Source organism: Dendrobates tinctorius, unplaced genomic scaffold, assembly GCF_039654945.1.
Source record: "Dendrobates tinctorius isolate UK_male_01 unplaced genomic scaffold, ASM3965494v1 ptg000018l, whole genome shotgun sequence".
Taxonomy (NCBI): Eukaryota; Metazoa; Chordata; class Amphibia; order Anura; family Dendrobatidae; genus Dendrobates; species Dendrobates tinctorius.
In genome coordinates, this window is record NW_027361686.1 from 12,955,001 (window position 1) to 12,971,249 (window position 16,249).

Here is a 16,249-nt window from a genome sequence, read left to right on the forward strand (position 1 = left end):
CTGTAAATGCACTACTCCCATCTAAGACTTGGGGGCACAACAGCAACATTGATACTGAGCAGGGACTCAGGAGTAAGGAGTCCCCGAAGCAGGCTACAGCTGTCTGCCATACATGTAGAGTTCTTGGGAACATCTTAAAGGAGGAACTCCAGTATAACTCAGTACTAGGAGATCTTCACACTTAGAGGCGCTATAGAGGAGACGTTCAGAAAGGCACATGTTGGCGGAGTGTTGGAAGGGAGCGTCCTATCTTGCCTGGAGGTCGACTGAGCCCCTGACCCGGAGGACACAGCATGGAGGCAGGCACCTGTGTGTACTACAGACTGTGAGTAAAGCTTTGGAACTACAACCCCTGGTGTCCTCCATTCATTCCTGCACCAACACCCCTGGTACCGCTACATCTGGGTACCAGCTTCTACACTGCCTGCGCCTCTCAGCTACCCCTACATTTACACTGCCCTGGGACTACAGCTCCACCGGTGGGGAGCTTCACTATCTTGGCTGCAACACACCACCAGTCCCAGAGGATCTGCATGCAGCGTCGGCCTAACATCTCACTTGCCGAACACCACAGGTGGCGTCACAAACTATTCATAAACTCTATTCATCCCTTTTTGCCATGGAGCCCCAGGGCCACGGACCGGGTCACAGCTTCCGTGACAACTTCCATTGAGATCATCGGGCCCGGTACCGAGTACCCTGCCAGCCCTGGTCGGGCGCTCCACCTCCGCACGGACCATACAATACAGAGAATTTGGCCTTCAACAGATATCATGGGAATTCAAAAAGAAAATCTGTGCCCCACTTCTGCAGAGAATTCTAGCAGGCCTGAAGAAGAAGGGGGAGATACTGTAACGCTAATGCCAGCATTCCAGCATGTTCTCTATCCCTCCTTCTGGCAGGGACACAGACATACTGCCCCAGCTGCTCTGTGGTGTCTCTGTTCTCTGCTTGAGTACTTGGTCTCCTAAGCCTGCACACCTCATGCAGGTCTCACGGTGGTGCACCTAGTGCATGCACTCCTTGATACTTAAAAGGGTAACATTCTCACTTTTGAAATGCCCCCATCCAATAGCTGTGAGGCACTTAGTATTTAAGGCATGCTCCCCTGTAGAGAGGTGCTTGTACAAATCCTCCTTAGTGTTAGCATGAGTCTGTCCCTGCTAGTTAATTGTCTGGTCCCTCAATCTATTCCTGAACTGTTCCTTATTCTGTTAGTTTCTGAATATATTGTAGAACCCATTTAGTCAGAACTTGAACCTGTGTCTGTGACCTATGTTGTATAACCCAGAACCTGTCCTGAAACCACTCCGGCAGTATGTGAGCCTCAAGCTGCTGCGGCGATACATGTTCCTGAAGCGGATCCAGGGGTACCTGAACTTGAAGCTGCTCCAGTTCTGCTGCAGAGTGCTGCTCCAGCGGAACCTGAACCTGCACCAGTTTCAAGTGTTCCAGGATTTGCACTATCTGAACCTGCACCAGTGTCCAGTCCTGTCTGTAATTTCGACCATTGGGTCAGCTGCTGGAGTACCAGGAACTGCCCTTGGAGTGGTACCTGTTAGCTACCTGCAGCTCAAGCCTAACTCCACCATCAGGAGCTCTTGTGAAAACCAGGTAGCTGCTTAGCCACATCCCTCCAAAGGTAAGCCCAGACTGTGGCACAGTGAGTTCATGATCCACGCACATGACATAATGTCTTTTCTTGTTTGTACAAGTCCCCTCTTTAATGTAATGTGCTGAAGAATATGTTGGCGATATAGAAATAAAAATTATTATAACAATCTTAGAGAAATTAGTCAGATGTGCAAGTCAGTGTTATAACTGAAAATCCAATGGTGTAAAAAAGTCAGAAATGGGTCAAACATATCTAATTCAAGTCTACTTTTTAGGCTGTTAGATGGACGGTGGAAAGAAAAATAAGTATTCTTCCTGCTAAATGATTTCGTTAACATATATATGTCATTAGCATTCTAACCTCATTCTCAATAACTTTCTCAGGAGGATGGATTTCATTTGTATCAAATGCATTGGTCATATCCCAGCCATTAACAAAGCCAATGTTGAGATCCTTGAAGATTATTTCCATGACAAAGTAATGTACAGAAGCATGAAAATCACTCACTGTTTCAAAATTATTCAACATGGAGCTTGTATTCTCTGTCTTAATTATCACTTTAGTCTCTGGGCTTCTAATAAATAAGCGCTCTATTGCGCGACGAATATTATAGAGCCTCCTGATGAAATAATGAATGGGATATGCTCTAAAATGCATTCCAATGTTTAGTACAATTACAGTTCGCTGGTCACCTCTGATTAAATCAATTTCTCGGGCAATGGTTCGCTCCTCTTTAAAGGACTGATAGGAGCCAGTAAGGAATGGGAAGGTGTGCCTTTTCCAAGATATTTTCATATTCTTCTTCACATCCAAGCTCAATATCTGACGTGCCCAGTTATCATCATAGAGACTGAATGGTGTCAGCGCTAAAAAAAAAATATGACAGCAATTAAATATATGGAATTTGTGCATAAGTGTTACAAAATATAATTATAGAAATGTCTATATATAAGAATGATTTTATATCTGTATGGGTTCTGTAGAAACAGTTCCATTAAGATGAATAGAACTACATTTCCATCAGCATTTTGTTATTTCAGTTTCTATGAATATATCATCACAGTTACCTAACAGATCGTGTGGGATTTGGTGTGTTTATTTTTTGGTTTCACCCAAAGTGAATCAGAAACATGGGAAATTAATTCACCTTTGCATTTAAATGGGCAGTGAATAAGCAAAATACAAATCAGTGAGAAAGGTTACTTCATCTCCCATCGGAACCCTTTACTTCATACAGGATATTGTTATTTATTTATATCCTTGTGCATACAGTGGGGAAAAAAGTATTTAGTCAGCCACCATTTCTGCAGTTCACCCACTTAAAAAGATGAGAGAGGCCTGTAATTGACATCATAGGTAGACCACAACTATGATGAAAACAAATCCAAAAAATCACCTTGTCTGATTTGGCAAGATTTATTTTGCAAATTTTGGCGAAAAATAATTATTTCGTCACCTAAAACATGCAAGAGTTCTGGCTCTCACAGACCTGTAACTTCTTCTTTAAGAGGCTCCTCTGTCCTCCACTCATTACCTGTAGTAATGGCACCAGTTTGAACTTGTTATCAGTATGAAAGACACCTGTTCACAACCTCAAACAGTCATACTCCAAACTCCATTATGGTGAAGATCAAAGAGCTGTCAAAGGACACCAGAAACAAAATTGTAGCCCTGCACAGGACCGGGAAGACTGAATCTGCAATGGGCAAGCAGCTTGGTGTGATGAAATCAACTATGGGATCAATAATAAGAAAATGGAAGACATACAAGACCACCGATAAACTCCTTCGATCTGTGGCTCCATGCAAGAACCCCCCTCCGTGGGGGCAAAATGATCACAAAAATGGAGAGCAAAAATCCCAGAACCCCACGGGGGACCTAGTGAATGACCTGCATAGAGCTGGAACCACTGTAACAAAGGCTACCATCAGTAACACACTACTCCGCTATGGTCTCAGATCCTGCAGATCCAGATGTGTCCCCCTGCTTAAAGGGAATCTGTCACCCCTTTTTTGAGATATCATATAATGATATCATTCAATTGTGTGTCACATAAGGATTCTCTTAGTACTTTTGCTTCCCCCTGACCCCGCACCTTTCATGCATACCTTTTTTATATCGGTTCAGATGTATGTAAACTGCCACGTTCCGGTCCGATGGGCGGGGCTTATTCAACTGCTCCCCCCTCCCTGTCTTGCTCTACACAAGAAGAAATGCATGGTGCAAGACAGGGAGGGGGGGAGGAGGTGAATAAGCCCCGCCCAGCGGACCGGACAGCGGGAGTTTACATACATCTGAACCAATATAAAAAAGGTATTTATGCATGAAAGGTGCGGCGTCAGGGGGAAGCAAAAGTACTAAGAGAATCCTTATGTGACACACAGTTGAATGATATCATTATATAATATCTCAAAAAAGGGGTGACAGATTCCCTTTAAGCAAGTACATGTCCGGGCCTGTATGAAGTTTGCTAGAGAGCATTTGGATTATCCAGAAGAGTATTGGGAGAATGTCATATGGTCTGAAGAAACCAAAGTAGAACTGTTTGGTACAAACAAAACTCGTCTTGTTTGGAGAAGACAGATTGCTGAGTGGCATCCAAAGAACATTATACCTACTGTGAAGGGGGTGGCAACATCATACTTTGGGTCTGTTTCTCTGCAAAGGGACCAGGATGACTGATCCGTGTACATGAAAGAATGAATGAGGCCATGTATCGTGAGATTTTAAGTGCAAAACTTCCATCCATCAGCAAGGGCATTAAAGATGAAACATGGATGGGTCTTTCAGCATGATAATGATCCCAAGCACACTGCCAGGGCAACAAAGGAGTGGCTTCGTAAGAAGCACATGAAGGTCCTGGAGTGGCCTAGCCAGTCTCCAGATCTCAACCCAATAGAAAATTCATGTTGCCCAGCGACAGGCCCAAAACATCACTGCTCTAGAGAAGATCTGCATTGAGGAATGAGTCAACATACCACCAATAGTGTGTGCCAACCTTGTGAAGACTTACAGAAAACATTTGACCTCTGTCATTGCCAACAAAGGATATATAACAAAATATTGAGATGAACTTTTGTTAATGACCAAATATGTATTTTCCACCATAATTTGAAAAATAAATCTTGCCAAATCAGACAAGGTGATTTTCTGGATTTGTTTTCTCATTTTGACTCTCCTAGTTGTGGTCGACCTATGATGTCAATTACAGGCCTCTCTCATCTTTTTAAGTGGGAGAACTTGCGCAATCCGTGGCTGACTAAATACTTTTTTCCCCACTGTAATTCAGTCCAGATAAAGGATAGTTAAATCTACAAAAGAAGAATTAAGCTGTCTGTATATCACGCTGCAGCTATGCAGGTACCTGCAACTTCCACTAAATGGCAACAGAATGGAAGGCTGGTAACAAGTCAGCAAGAGCAGACCTGCAGTGCTGCAGCGAAGCTACCACCTGGTGGCAGCAGAATAGTCAAACAAGCCTAGTCAAAACCTAGACCGTCATGCAATACAAAGGGAAAAACAAGCGCAGAGTCAGTAGAGAGCCAAAGGGTCAATACTAGACAAAAGACAGAAGTACCAGGGGCCAGAGGCAACGTCCAGTCAGAGTCAAAGCCGAATCAAACACCGGGAAATCCAAAAGCAATCAGGAAACACTAAGACGGAATGGGTAGAGAGGGAGGAACAGATGCGGGCAAGGTCAGAAAGCACAGCAGGACAAATCAGGGTACTACTAGAGACAGATACTCATGCCGTAGGCAGAAATTATAACTGACAAGTCCTGCAGGATGCAGCAGGAAGAAATAGCTGACCTGAACCCAAAACGAGGCCAGGCGAAGTTTTAACCCTTGACATGATCAGTCCGGGAAAGGGGCAGACAGGACTCAAAACCCGGACTGGATCATGACACTGTAAATCTATGGCCACATGCATTCAGTATTTGATGAATTTTTTACCCCAGTATTTGTAAGCTAAAACCAGGAGTGGAATGGTCAGAGGAAAAGCATAATAGAAACATTTGCACCCCTTCTGCATTTATCACCCACTTCGGGTTTTGGCTTATAAATACTGGGGTAAAAAATTCACCAAATACCGAATGTGTGCATGTGGCCTAACTCTTTCTCTACTTACTATAAAAAGACAGACAACAAAATGAGAAGACTGTGACAGGATTTCCGTCAGTTGCCTCCTCCTTTTACTACTGTATATAATACACAGGAAACCATGTTACATATTGTACGAAGCAACATACAGTGGGGTATCTAAGTATGTGATCCCTTGCTGATTTTGTAAGTTTGCCCACTTACAAAGGCAAGTCTATAATTTTAAGGGTAGGTTAACTTTAATATTGAGAGATAGAATATTTAACACACCATCCAGAAAATAACATTGTATAAATTATATAAATTTATTTGCATTTTGCAGTGAGAAATAAGTATCTGATCCCTCTGGCAAACAAAACTTAATACTAAGAGTCAAAACCTTTGTTGGCAAGTACAGCAGTCAGACGCTTTTTGTAGTTGATGACGAGGTTTGCGCACATGTCAGGAGGAATTTTGGTCCACTCCTCTTTGCAGATCATCTCTAAATCATTAAGATTTGGAGGCTGTTTTCTATGGGATTAAGGTCTGGAGACTGGTTAGGCCACTCCATGACCTTAATGTGTTTCTTTTTGAGCCACACTTTGCTGCCTTAGCTGTATTTTTGGGATTATTGTCTTGCTGGAAGACCCAGCCATGACCCATTTTCAGTGTCCTGGCGGAGGGAAGGAGGTTGTCACTCAGGATTTTACAGTACATAGCTTCATACATTCTCCCATTTATGCGGTAAAGTAGTTGTGTGCCCTTAGCAGAGAAACACCCCCAAACCATAATGTTTCCACCTTCATGCTTGACAGTAGGGACAGTGTTCTTTGGGTCACAGGGAGAATTTCTCTTCCTCCAAACATGACGAATTGAGTTATTGCCAAAGACCTCAATTTTTGTCTTATCTGACCACAGCACATTTTCCCAGTCACTCACAGAATCATCCAGGTGTTCATCGGCAAACTTCAGATGGGCCTGCACATGTGCCTTCTTGAGCAGGGGGACCTTGCTGGCACCGCAGAATTTTAAACCTTTAAGGCGCAATGTGTTACCAATGGTTTCCTTGGTGACTGTGGTCCCAGCTGCCTTGAGATCATTAATAAGTTCCCCTTGTGTAGTTTTAGGCTGATCTCTCACCTTCCTCATGATCAAGGATAACTCACGAGCGGAGATTTTGCATGGCGCCCAAGATCGATGTTGATTGACAGTCATTTTGTATTTCTTTTCCAAAGATTTTATTCTTTTAACAATGGGGCGAGGGGAAGACAGGGGAAAAGGGGGGGAGGGATGGGAAGGGGAAGAGAAGGAAAAGATAAGGGGAAGTAGGGAAATCACAAGCTGACAACATGTAAAGAAAATGCAGAACATGCATTAATGTTGTCATTTTACAAACGGATTTTACCAACGCCTAAACACGTAGAAAACAAGATTATGCAATAGTAATGATAACAGAAATAAAGAACATAAAAACACACAAAATGAGCTTAATGAGTGTCATTTCAAATCTAACCCTATGTCAAATGGTAGAAACAAGATCAGTTATGTCAGAGGCAAAACTAAAACAGTTTTTAATATATAGTGATTACTAAGTGTGAAAGGATTCATTCAAGCAATAGGAGTAGGGAAAGTTTGGTCCCATTTAGACCATTTCTTGTAGAAGTTACTGAGTTGGTCATTAGCCAATGCAAAATGCAACTCATGAGATCTGTGCTGAGTGATCAACTGTAAGATATCATCAACTTTGGGAAGGAAACGATTCTTCCAATGGAATGCAATGGAATTTTTTACCACAAGACAAACATGGATGACTATATCTTTTAAGGCAGGGTCCAATTCCTCTAGATTAAGAGAAAGTCCGAGTGAAGTGTGAGGGTTGTGGTTTTGCCTGTAAGTTTGCTAATAATGCGGGAGGAGATCTGCGACCACAAGGAATTAACCATTGGGCAACTCCAAAAAACATGTAGGATGTCTCCCTTCTGGCCGCAGTCCCTCCAGCATAAAGGAGAGTTCGTAGTCCCAATATGAGCAAGTCTATTGGGGGTATAGTACCAACATGATACAATTTTAAAATGGGTCTCCTGCAATGACATGGAGAGTACCGAGTGATATGATAAAGAGAGAGCGTCCTCCCAGTCTTCTACAGTGAAGAAAGAGTTTAAGTCTTTCTCCCATCTCAGCATTGAAGGGCTTTTTGTCAAGGCCGTATCTTGGTTGTAGCTATCATAAACGAAGCCATGGCTCCAGAAAATACGATGACCACAATTATTTAGTATTTTTATGGATGACTCAGTGAAGTTTAGTTTCTTGCCAAGAAATATTTTTATATTATCCTTAAGAGTAAGGTATTCGAGAAACAGGGACGGGGAGATATTAAATTTAGTTTTTAGTGTTTTAAAGGATAAAAATTCCGCCCCATTGAAAATGTCTTCTAAGGCTGGTTTCACATTTGCGTTTTTTAGCGCTGGAAAAAAACGCATACCTGCGCATGCGTTTTTTCCCCTATATTTAACATGGGTGCGCATACCTGCGCACTGGTAAGCGCATGTATGCGATTTTCATGCGCTGCGTTTTTTTGGGGTGTGCGTTGGTATTTTCCAGACGCAGCATGTTGCATTTTTTGGCCCTGCAAAAAAGCGCATGCGCACATATGCGCACGTTTTGCGCTAAAAATGGCCATTATAGCCTATGGATGCGCATATGTGCGCACTGGCATGCTCATGTATGCGTTTTTTTGCATATGCGTTTTTTTTTTTAACCATGGAATTTAGGGGTTTGGGTTAGAGTTAGGGTTAGTTAAGGGGGTTTAGGGTTAGGGTTAGGGTCAGGGTTAGGGTTGGGGTTTGGGTCAGGGTTAGGGTTAAGTATGGTTTGGTTAAGGGTTAGGGTCAGGGTTAGGGTCAGGATTAGGGTTAAGTATGGTTTTGTTAAGGGTTAGGGTCAGGGTTAGGGTTAGGGTTAGGGTTAGGGTCAGGGTTAGGGTTGGGGTCAGGGTTAGGGTTAGGGTCAGGGTTAGGGTTAAGTATGGTTTTGTTAAGGGTTAGGGTCAGGGTTAGGGTCAGGATTAGGGTTAAGTATGGTTTTGTTAAGGGTTAGGGTCAGGGTTAGGGTTAGGGTTAGGGTCAGGGTTAGGGTCAGGGTTAGGGTTAGGGTCAGGGTTAGGGTTAAGTATGGTTTTGTTAAGGATTAGGGTCAGGGTTAGGGTCAGGATTAGGGTTAAGTATGGTTTTGTTAAGGGTTAGGGTCAGGGTTAGGGTTAGGGTCAGGGTTAGGGTTAGGGTTAGGGTCAGGGTTAGGGTTAAGTATGGTTTTGTTAAGGGTTAGGGTCAGGGTTAGGGTTAGGGTTAGGGTCAGGGTTAGGGTTAGGGTCAGGGTTAGGGTTAGGGTTAGGGTCAGGGTTAGGGTTAGGGTTAGTTAGGGTTTAGGGTTTGGGTTAGGGTTAAGTATGATTTGGTTAAGGGTTAGGGTCAGGGTTAGGGTTAGGGTCAGGGTTAGGGTTAGGGTTAGGGTCAGGGTTAGTAAAGTCATGGTTTGGGTAGTGTGAGGGGCCACCTAAAAATGTTGGAAAAAAACGCAAACGTGGTAAAAACGCACTAAAAACGCATACAAACGCATAAAAACGCTGCGTTTTTTTCATGCATGCTCATAAAAATGCTTGAAAAAAACGCTGCAGTTGTATGCTTATGTATGCGTTTTTTCAATGCGTTTTTTTGCGGGAAAAACGCGCTGCAAAAAAAAGCAAGTGTGAAACTAGCCTAAGTTTGATATTTTTAAATCAGCCCAGATGGGGGATAGTGAATGGTTAGTCATAGAGTAAAGGAGTGTTAGAGGGAGTTTTTTAAGGATGGTCATTTTATGGGATCCTCTCTTTGGTTTAGAGATCTTAAACCAGGCAAGTGCAACAGCTTGAAAGATCGGATGGGCAGCAGAGTTTGGAAGGTTGTTAGCTATGGCATTATAGATTATAGATCTTGGGTGCTTATTGTTATTAAGTGTAGACTCCAAGTCAAACCAAGCCGGAGGATCTGAATCTAGTAACCAATGGGCACTTTGTTAAAGTAACAAAGAATAATAGTGGGCTGTGATGTTTGGGATGCTTATACCTCCATTCAATCTTTTCTTAAATAAAGTTTGAATGGCCGTTCTGGGCTTCTTGTAGCCCCAAATGAAAGAGTTAATCTGTGCTTGTAAGTTAGATAGATGGATGGAAGGGATAGGGAGTGGTATACACCTTAACATGCATAATATTTATGGCAAAGTAAAGAGCTTTGTTGTAAGGATCCTTCCCCACCATGATAGAGATCTATCCCTGAAAATCATGCAATCCTTATTTATTAATTCAGATAGTTTTTTAAGGTTGGATTTAACTAACGCAGTGAGGTTACTGATCACCGTGATTCCCAAATATGTAAGGTAAATTCCTTGTCACACCAGTTAAGAGAGGTTGCAGTTTTAATCATCTGGTTTGGTCCTTACTGATGTTTAATGGGAGAATGTTAGACTTGGGTTCATTGATTTTAAAATTAGACAATGATGAGAATTTGTTAAATTCTGAGAGCCTCAGGGATGGAGATCTCGGGTTTGGTTAAAGTGAGGATTACATCAGCAAAAAGACTGATCTTATGATGACAATTTAAGGTGTTTAAACCTACTATTTTGGCTTTTTTTCTGATTGGTTCGACCAGGGGTTCCATAGCTAAATTAAATAGAATGGGGGAGAGGGGTCAGCCTTGTCTAGTGCCATTTGCTATGGTAAATGGCTCTGAGACATGGTTGTTACAAATTACACTGGCTCTTGGGTCTGAATATAGGGCCATGATGAAGGATATCAGATTATCATCGAACCTGAATTTTTAGAGTGTCTGCCTGAGAAAGCACCAACTAAGTCTGTCGAATGCCTTCTCGGCATCGAGTGACAACAGAACAATGGGTGTTTTCAATGAGTTAGCCCATTTTATGGTATTGATGATTCGCCTTGTTGCATCCACTGGTTGTCTCCCTTTTGTAAAGCCCATCTGATCATTGCTGATCAGTTTAGGGATTATCAGACTAAGCCTATTCGCTATGATCTTAGAATACAACTTGATATCTGTGTTAATTAGCGAAATAGGGTGGAAGTTCTCTATGGCTTCAGGATCCCCTTTCATTTTGGGGATGACCGAGATCGAAGTCATCAGCATTTCAGATGTAAACGCTCCTTTTCCTGAGGCATAATTAAACACCTCGGTAAGGTGAGGGGAGAAAGGCTTTGTAATAGGCATTGGTTAGCCCATTGGGACTTGGGGATTTGTGGAGATTAAGTTTCTTGACAGTGTCTTCAATTTCAATAGAAGTAAACGGGGCTGACAAGAACACTATATCATCGGAAGATAAAGAAGGCAAATTTATTGTTGATAGATAGTTATCAATTTTTGCTAGGTTTTGGGAAAGCGGTTTAGGGTCAGGGTTCGAATTATACAGCTTGGCGTAGAAGTTTGCAAATTCATTTGCTATTTCCTGGGGATGTGAAAGTTTAGAGATACCATTAATCGAACTAATTATATTAATTTTATTATGAATTCTTTTGTTTTTGATTCGATTGGCCATGTACCTCGTGGGTTTATTGAGAGACGTGTAATAATTATACTTAGAAGATTTTACTATTGCTTCATAGGGGGAGTTCAGCTGAGTCCTGAGTTCTTATCTTAGTTTAGCAAGTTCTATTTTTAGGGTAGGAGATGGTGAGGCAAGGTTCACAATGGTACTTTCAAGTTTTCGAATTGATAGTAGAGTGGCGTTAATTTTTTCCTATTCTCTTTCTTTAATTTGGACGTAATGCTAATAATGACGCCTCTCACAACTGCCTTGTGAGCACACCAATTGATGAACGGGTTTGTCACTTCAGCTCTATTTTCTCTAAAGAAGTTATCTAAAGCTTCCTGGATGACGGTCTTGTGGATTGGATTATGAAAAATGTTTGCACTACACTTCCAGAGTTTGGCATTCTTCAAGGGAGGACCCAATAAAAGTTTGCCAAAACCAGAGTGTGGTCAGAAATGGTTCTGTTTCCAATGGAGATTTCCTTAAATCTAGTGAGAGAAAATGCATTTGTAACAATCAAATCAATCCTAGATTCGGATTTTTGTATTTCTTCCATTTTCTTACTATTGCACCAACAGTTGTCACCTTCTCACCCAGCATCTTACTTATGGTTTTGTAGCTCATTCCAGCTTTGTGCAGGTCTATGATCTTGTCCCTGACATCTTTATAAAGCTCTTTGGTCTTGCCAATGTTGTAGAGGTTAGAGTCTGACTGATTGAGTCTGTGGCCAGGAGTCCTTTATAAAGGTGACTATGTAAGACAGCTGCCTTTAATGCAGTAATTCTAAGTGTCAAAAAGGATAATTAGTGGTTAGACACTCCGAATAATAAATGTCAAGAAAATATCTGTTGTAGTACTGTCGCCACCAGACCGGAAGTGATACCCACAAAAAGATTAAAGTTTTGTTTAAAAAATCAAATATTTATTGATAATTAATATAAAATAATGAAAGAATATATAGGATGAAATAGACAGGGCTAAAAACCTCCATGAAGAGGGAGAGCTTCAATTCAATATCATACTATATTGACTTATATATACACATACTGTATATATTCAAGTATAAACCGAGATTTTCAGCCCTTTTTTAGGCTGAAAGTGCCCCTCGAGTCATTATCCTGGGGTTCGGCGGGGAAGCGGCTGTCAGATCATACTCACCCCCTCCTGGTGCGGTCTCTGCAGTCCCTGCTTTTCAGATGGTCTCCGGCGCCGCAGCTTTTCCTGTGTTTAGTGGTCACGTGGTACCGCTCATTAAAGTAATGAATATGTGCTGAACACTGGAAGGAGCTGCAGTGCTGGAGACCATCTGAAAAGCAGAGACTACAGAAACCATGCTGTGACTGTGACGTTCAGGTCATAGGGCACGATGACGTGGTTAGTGCACGCCCTCTGCCTGAACAGTCACTGCCGAGACCCGAAAGACAGAGCTGCACGCGGTTGTGGAACGGGGACAGATGAATATCTCAGGTGCCGGGGTGTTATCAATGGGTCACCAAGGAGGATAGCAGGCCCAGGCTAAGCCACAGAAAACCAGCACTCTGGTATATTCTGAAAGCAAAGCAAAAAGACACCAATATAACGGGAGACAAAACAAACTGGCACAGTAACATATGGGCGGTGATTCAGCACAGCCCCAGCAGGAGCTAGCAGACCCGCACAAAGCAGAGATAGACAAAACCAGATCAAATGCAAACAGAATAGCAAATTAACCACTTAGCTGAACCATGCAGGGAAAGAGCAGGAGACATCAAACCTCAGAAGGCACAGAAAGAAAATCACCAGCAGGGATAGAGGGAGTCAGCTGTCTCAAATCCCAATCAGAAACCCCAGATCTCCAATCGTCTTCCTCAATATCAGGTGGCAAGCCTCTGTCAATCAGATCAGCACCACTACCTCCAGTAACTGCCAGATGGAGCCCAGAAAGAGAACTCGCAACCCCTGTGTCAATCTGAGAAGCTTCACTACCTTCAGTAATCACCAGAGGGAAGCCAGAGAGAGAATTCACAACAGTACCTCCCCCTTGAGGAGGGGTCACCGAACCCTCATCCACACCACCAGGCCGGTCAGGATGGGCCCGGTGAAAAGCACAAACCAATCTTTATACATGAATGTAAGAAGCAGAGACCCAAGAATTATCCTCCTGGCCATAACCCTTCCGTTTGACCAAGTACTGGAGTCTCCGTCTATCCAAACGAGAATCCAATATTTTTTCTACCTCATACTCCAAATTACCCTTAACCAATACAGGGTCAGGAGGCGCCGCCATGGCAACTACTGGCTCTACAAACCTCTTCAATAAGGATTTATGGAACACGTTATGAATCTTAAACGTAACTGGAAGAGCCAAATGGAAAGAAACGGGATTAAGGATTTCCAAAATCTTATAAGGTCCAATGAATCTGTTAGGGACGGTGGAGCACTCCAAATATAAATAATAGGAGGTGCGTTCGCTGCCCGGGGTCCACAGTGGGGTAGATGGAAAGACCGCTGCAGAATAACGGCAGACTCGCCAGGAGGCGGAGTACTGCGCTCGGGTTAGCGTCACCCGAGGCACTTAAGGCAGGCTCTGTTAAAAGCACAGAGAAGGCCTAATGTAAATTAGGTATAAATGCTGGACCTGTTGACTTCACAGAAGAGGTGCTGCTGAGCGCAGCGCGGCAGTAATGCAGCTGCTTAATGACAGTGCTGGGCACTGTCGGACGCTAGTGATACGCGCGGTAAGCACAGTGGCCCATAGCTTGCCACTACCTGGCGCTGACTAATACCAACACTCTGTCACCATTTGTAATATCAGAGGGAAGGGGTTTCAAATAAGTCAGTCACCAGACACATGCATCCGTCACCATACACACATAGCAGATAAGTCTACACTAGCGCATGGCCGAGCCGCCAGGCGGGCTTTTTATAGCCATGCGCTTCCGGGACCTTCCAGTACTTTGGGAAGGACCAATCAGATCCGATGCAGGACCTGAGCATGTGACCCCTGCTCTCCACTGAGAGGTCATCTTGCGGGACATGCCCAGTAGCACGGCAAGAGGACTTAGTCTCTGGAGCGGTTCCCTGCAAAGCAGGTTGCGCTACCATTACTGCACCAGAGGTGGCAGCAACATCCAGACTCACAGAGCGGGTCTGAGCAGGACGCCTGGATCACCGAGATTGCTGAGCAGGACCCTGAGCGGTCGTAGGGGAATGGGAGACCGTTGGATGTACGACTCTGGATTCCTGCTGTGCAGAGTCAGAAATCCGACGCCTAACATTGGCCTCACTGTGCTCAAAGGCTGCGATCAGGAGAGGAGCATGGATATTCTCCACCGGCTCCCAGGTCCGAGCCCCGGTCCATGACCCTTCCAATCCACCAAATAAAATTTTTTGCCACGGACAATCCTGCATCCCACAATGGCGTTAACCTCGAACTCGTCAGACGACAAGTCTGATGACCTGGCAGATGACTCGGAGACCCGGGCCATATGAACTGGTTTGAGGAGGGACACATGGAAAACGTCCAAAATGGCTAAGTGTGGAGGAAGAGCCAGGCGGTAGACCACCGAGCTGATATGCTAGAGAACCTTAAAAGGTCCAATGTATCGCGGCGCGAACTTGGGGGACTCAACTCGCAGCTTGATATTTCGAGTAGAGAGCCACACCATGTTGCCGGGGGAGAAGCTTGGAGTGGGTCGCTGATGTGTGTCGGCAGACACCCTCATCCTTTCTTTAGAGGCCCGGATAGCATCCTGAGTGCGATCCCAAATGTCGTGAGCGTCCACTGCCCAGTCTGCCTCCCTGGAGTCAGTGGAGGAGAATGGCATCGGGACAGGGACGCGCGGATATTGGCCGTAATTTAAAAGAAACGGCATCTGACCAGTGGAATTGGCCACTGCATTGTTCAGGGCAAACTCAGCCCATGGTAGCAAGGATGCCCAGTCATCCTGCCTGGCAGAGACAAAATGTTGCAGGTACGTGACCAAGGTTTGTTTGGCTCTTTCAACCAAGCCGTTCGTCTCGGGATAGTAAGCGGAGGACAGGTTTAGCTCGATGCTGAGTAGACTGCAGAGCTCCCTCCAAAACCGAGATGTGAACTGGGGACCTTGATCACTAACAATTTTGTCCGGCATGCCATGTAGGTGGAATACGTGTTTTATGAACAGTGTGGCAAGACCACGAGCGGAAGGCAACCGTGCAAGTGGCACCAAATGCACCATCGTAGAAAAATGGTCGGTGACCACCGAGATGACTGTACTGCCACCGGACTTGGGTAAGCCAACCACAAAGTCCATGCCAACCATCTCACAAGGTCTATCCGCCACTGGCAGAGGATACAATAGCCCCGCCGGCCTCTGTCTAGAGGGTCTGTTCCGTGCACACGAGACGCATGCTTGTACGTATTCCTTAACATCTCGAGTCATATGCGGCCACCAATACAACCTAGCCAGGAGTTCTGTGGTCCGTTTATTGCAAAGTGACCACCTACCCTGGAGGCGTGTGCCCAGGTGAGAACCTCCGGCCACAGCTGAGGAGGCACCAAGGTCTTGCCCGGTGGCACTAACTCGAGAGCTACTAGAGCCACAGTCGTAAAGCTCTCCGGCGGGAGAATTAGCCGAGGCTCAGCCTCTCCTTCCTCCCCTGAAACCACCGAGCGTGAGAGAGCATCTGCACGGACGTTCTTCTCACCTGAAAGGTAGTGCAAGGTGAAGCGGAAGCGGGAAAAGAAGAGCGACCACCTAGCCTAACGAGAGTTCAGGCGCTGGGCCGTCTGTAAATAGACCAAATTTTTATGGTCCGTATACACCTGGAAGGGAAACCAGGCTCCCTCCAGGAGATGTCTCCACTCGGAAAGGGCCAACTTCATTGCTAGCAGCTCTCTCCGCCGGTGAGAAGGTCTTAGAGAAGAAAAAGCAGGGATGCTTCCGACCTTGAGCATCCTTCTGGAAAAGGACTGCTCCTGCACCGACGGAAGAGGCATCTACCTCCAGAATAA

General features: G+C 44.4%; 1 protein-coding gene across 2 annotated transcripts in view; it reads right to left on the reverse strand.

Moving 5' to 3' along the window:
- The window catches only part of LOC141082547 (NXPE family member 2-like), a 482,607-nt gene that overhangs the window by 12,829 nt on the left and 453,529 nt on the right, over nucleotides 1-16,249 (reverse strand). The window contains exon 6 of one of the 2 annotated variants that reach the window (XM_073566470.1): nucleotides 2,308-2,481. In XM_073566470.1, coding sequence (XP_073422571.1) covers nucleotides 2,308-2,481 — 174 coding nt within the window. Of the gene's footprint in view, nucleotides 2,482-16,249 lie in introns of both variants that reach the window. The other variant, XM_073566469.1, reaches the window with a different exon arrangement.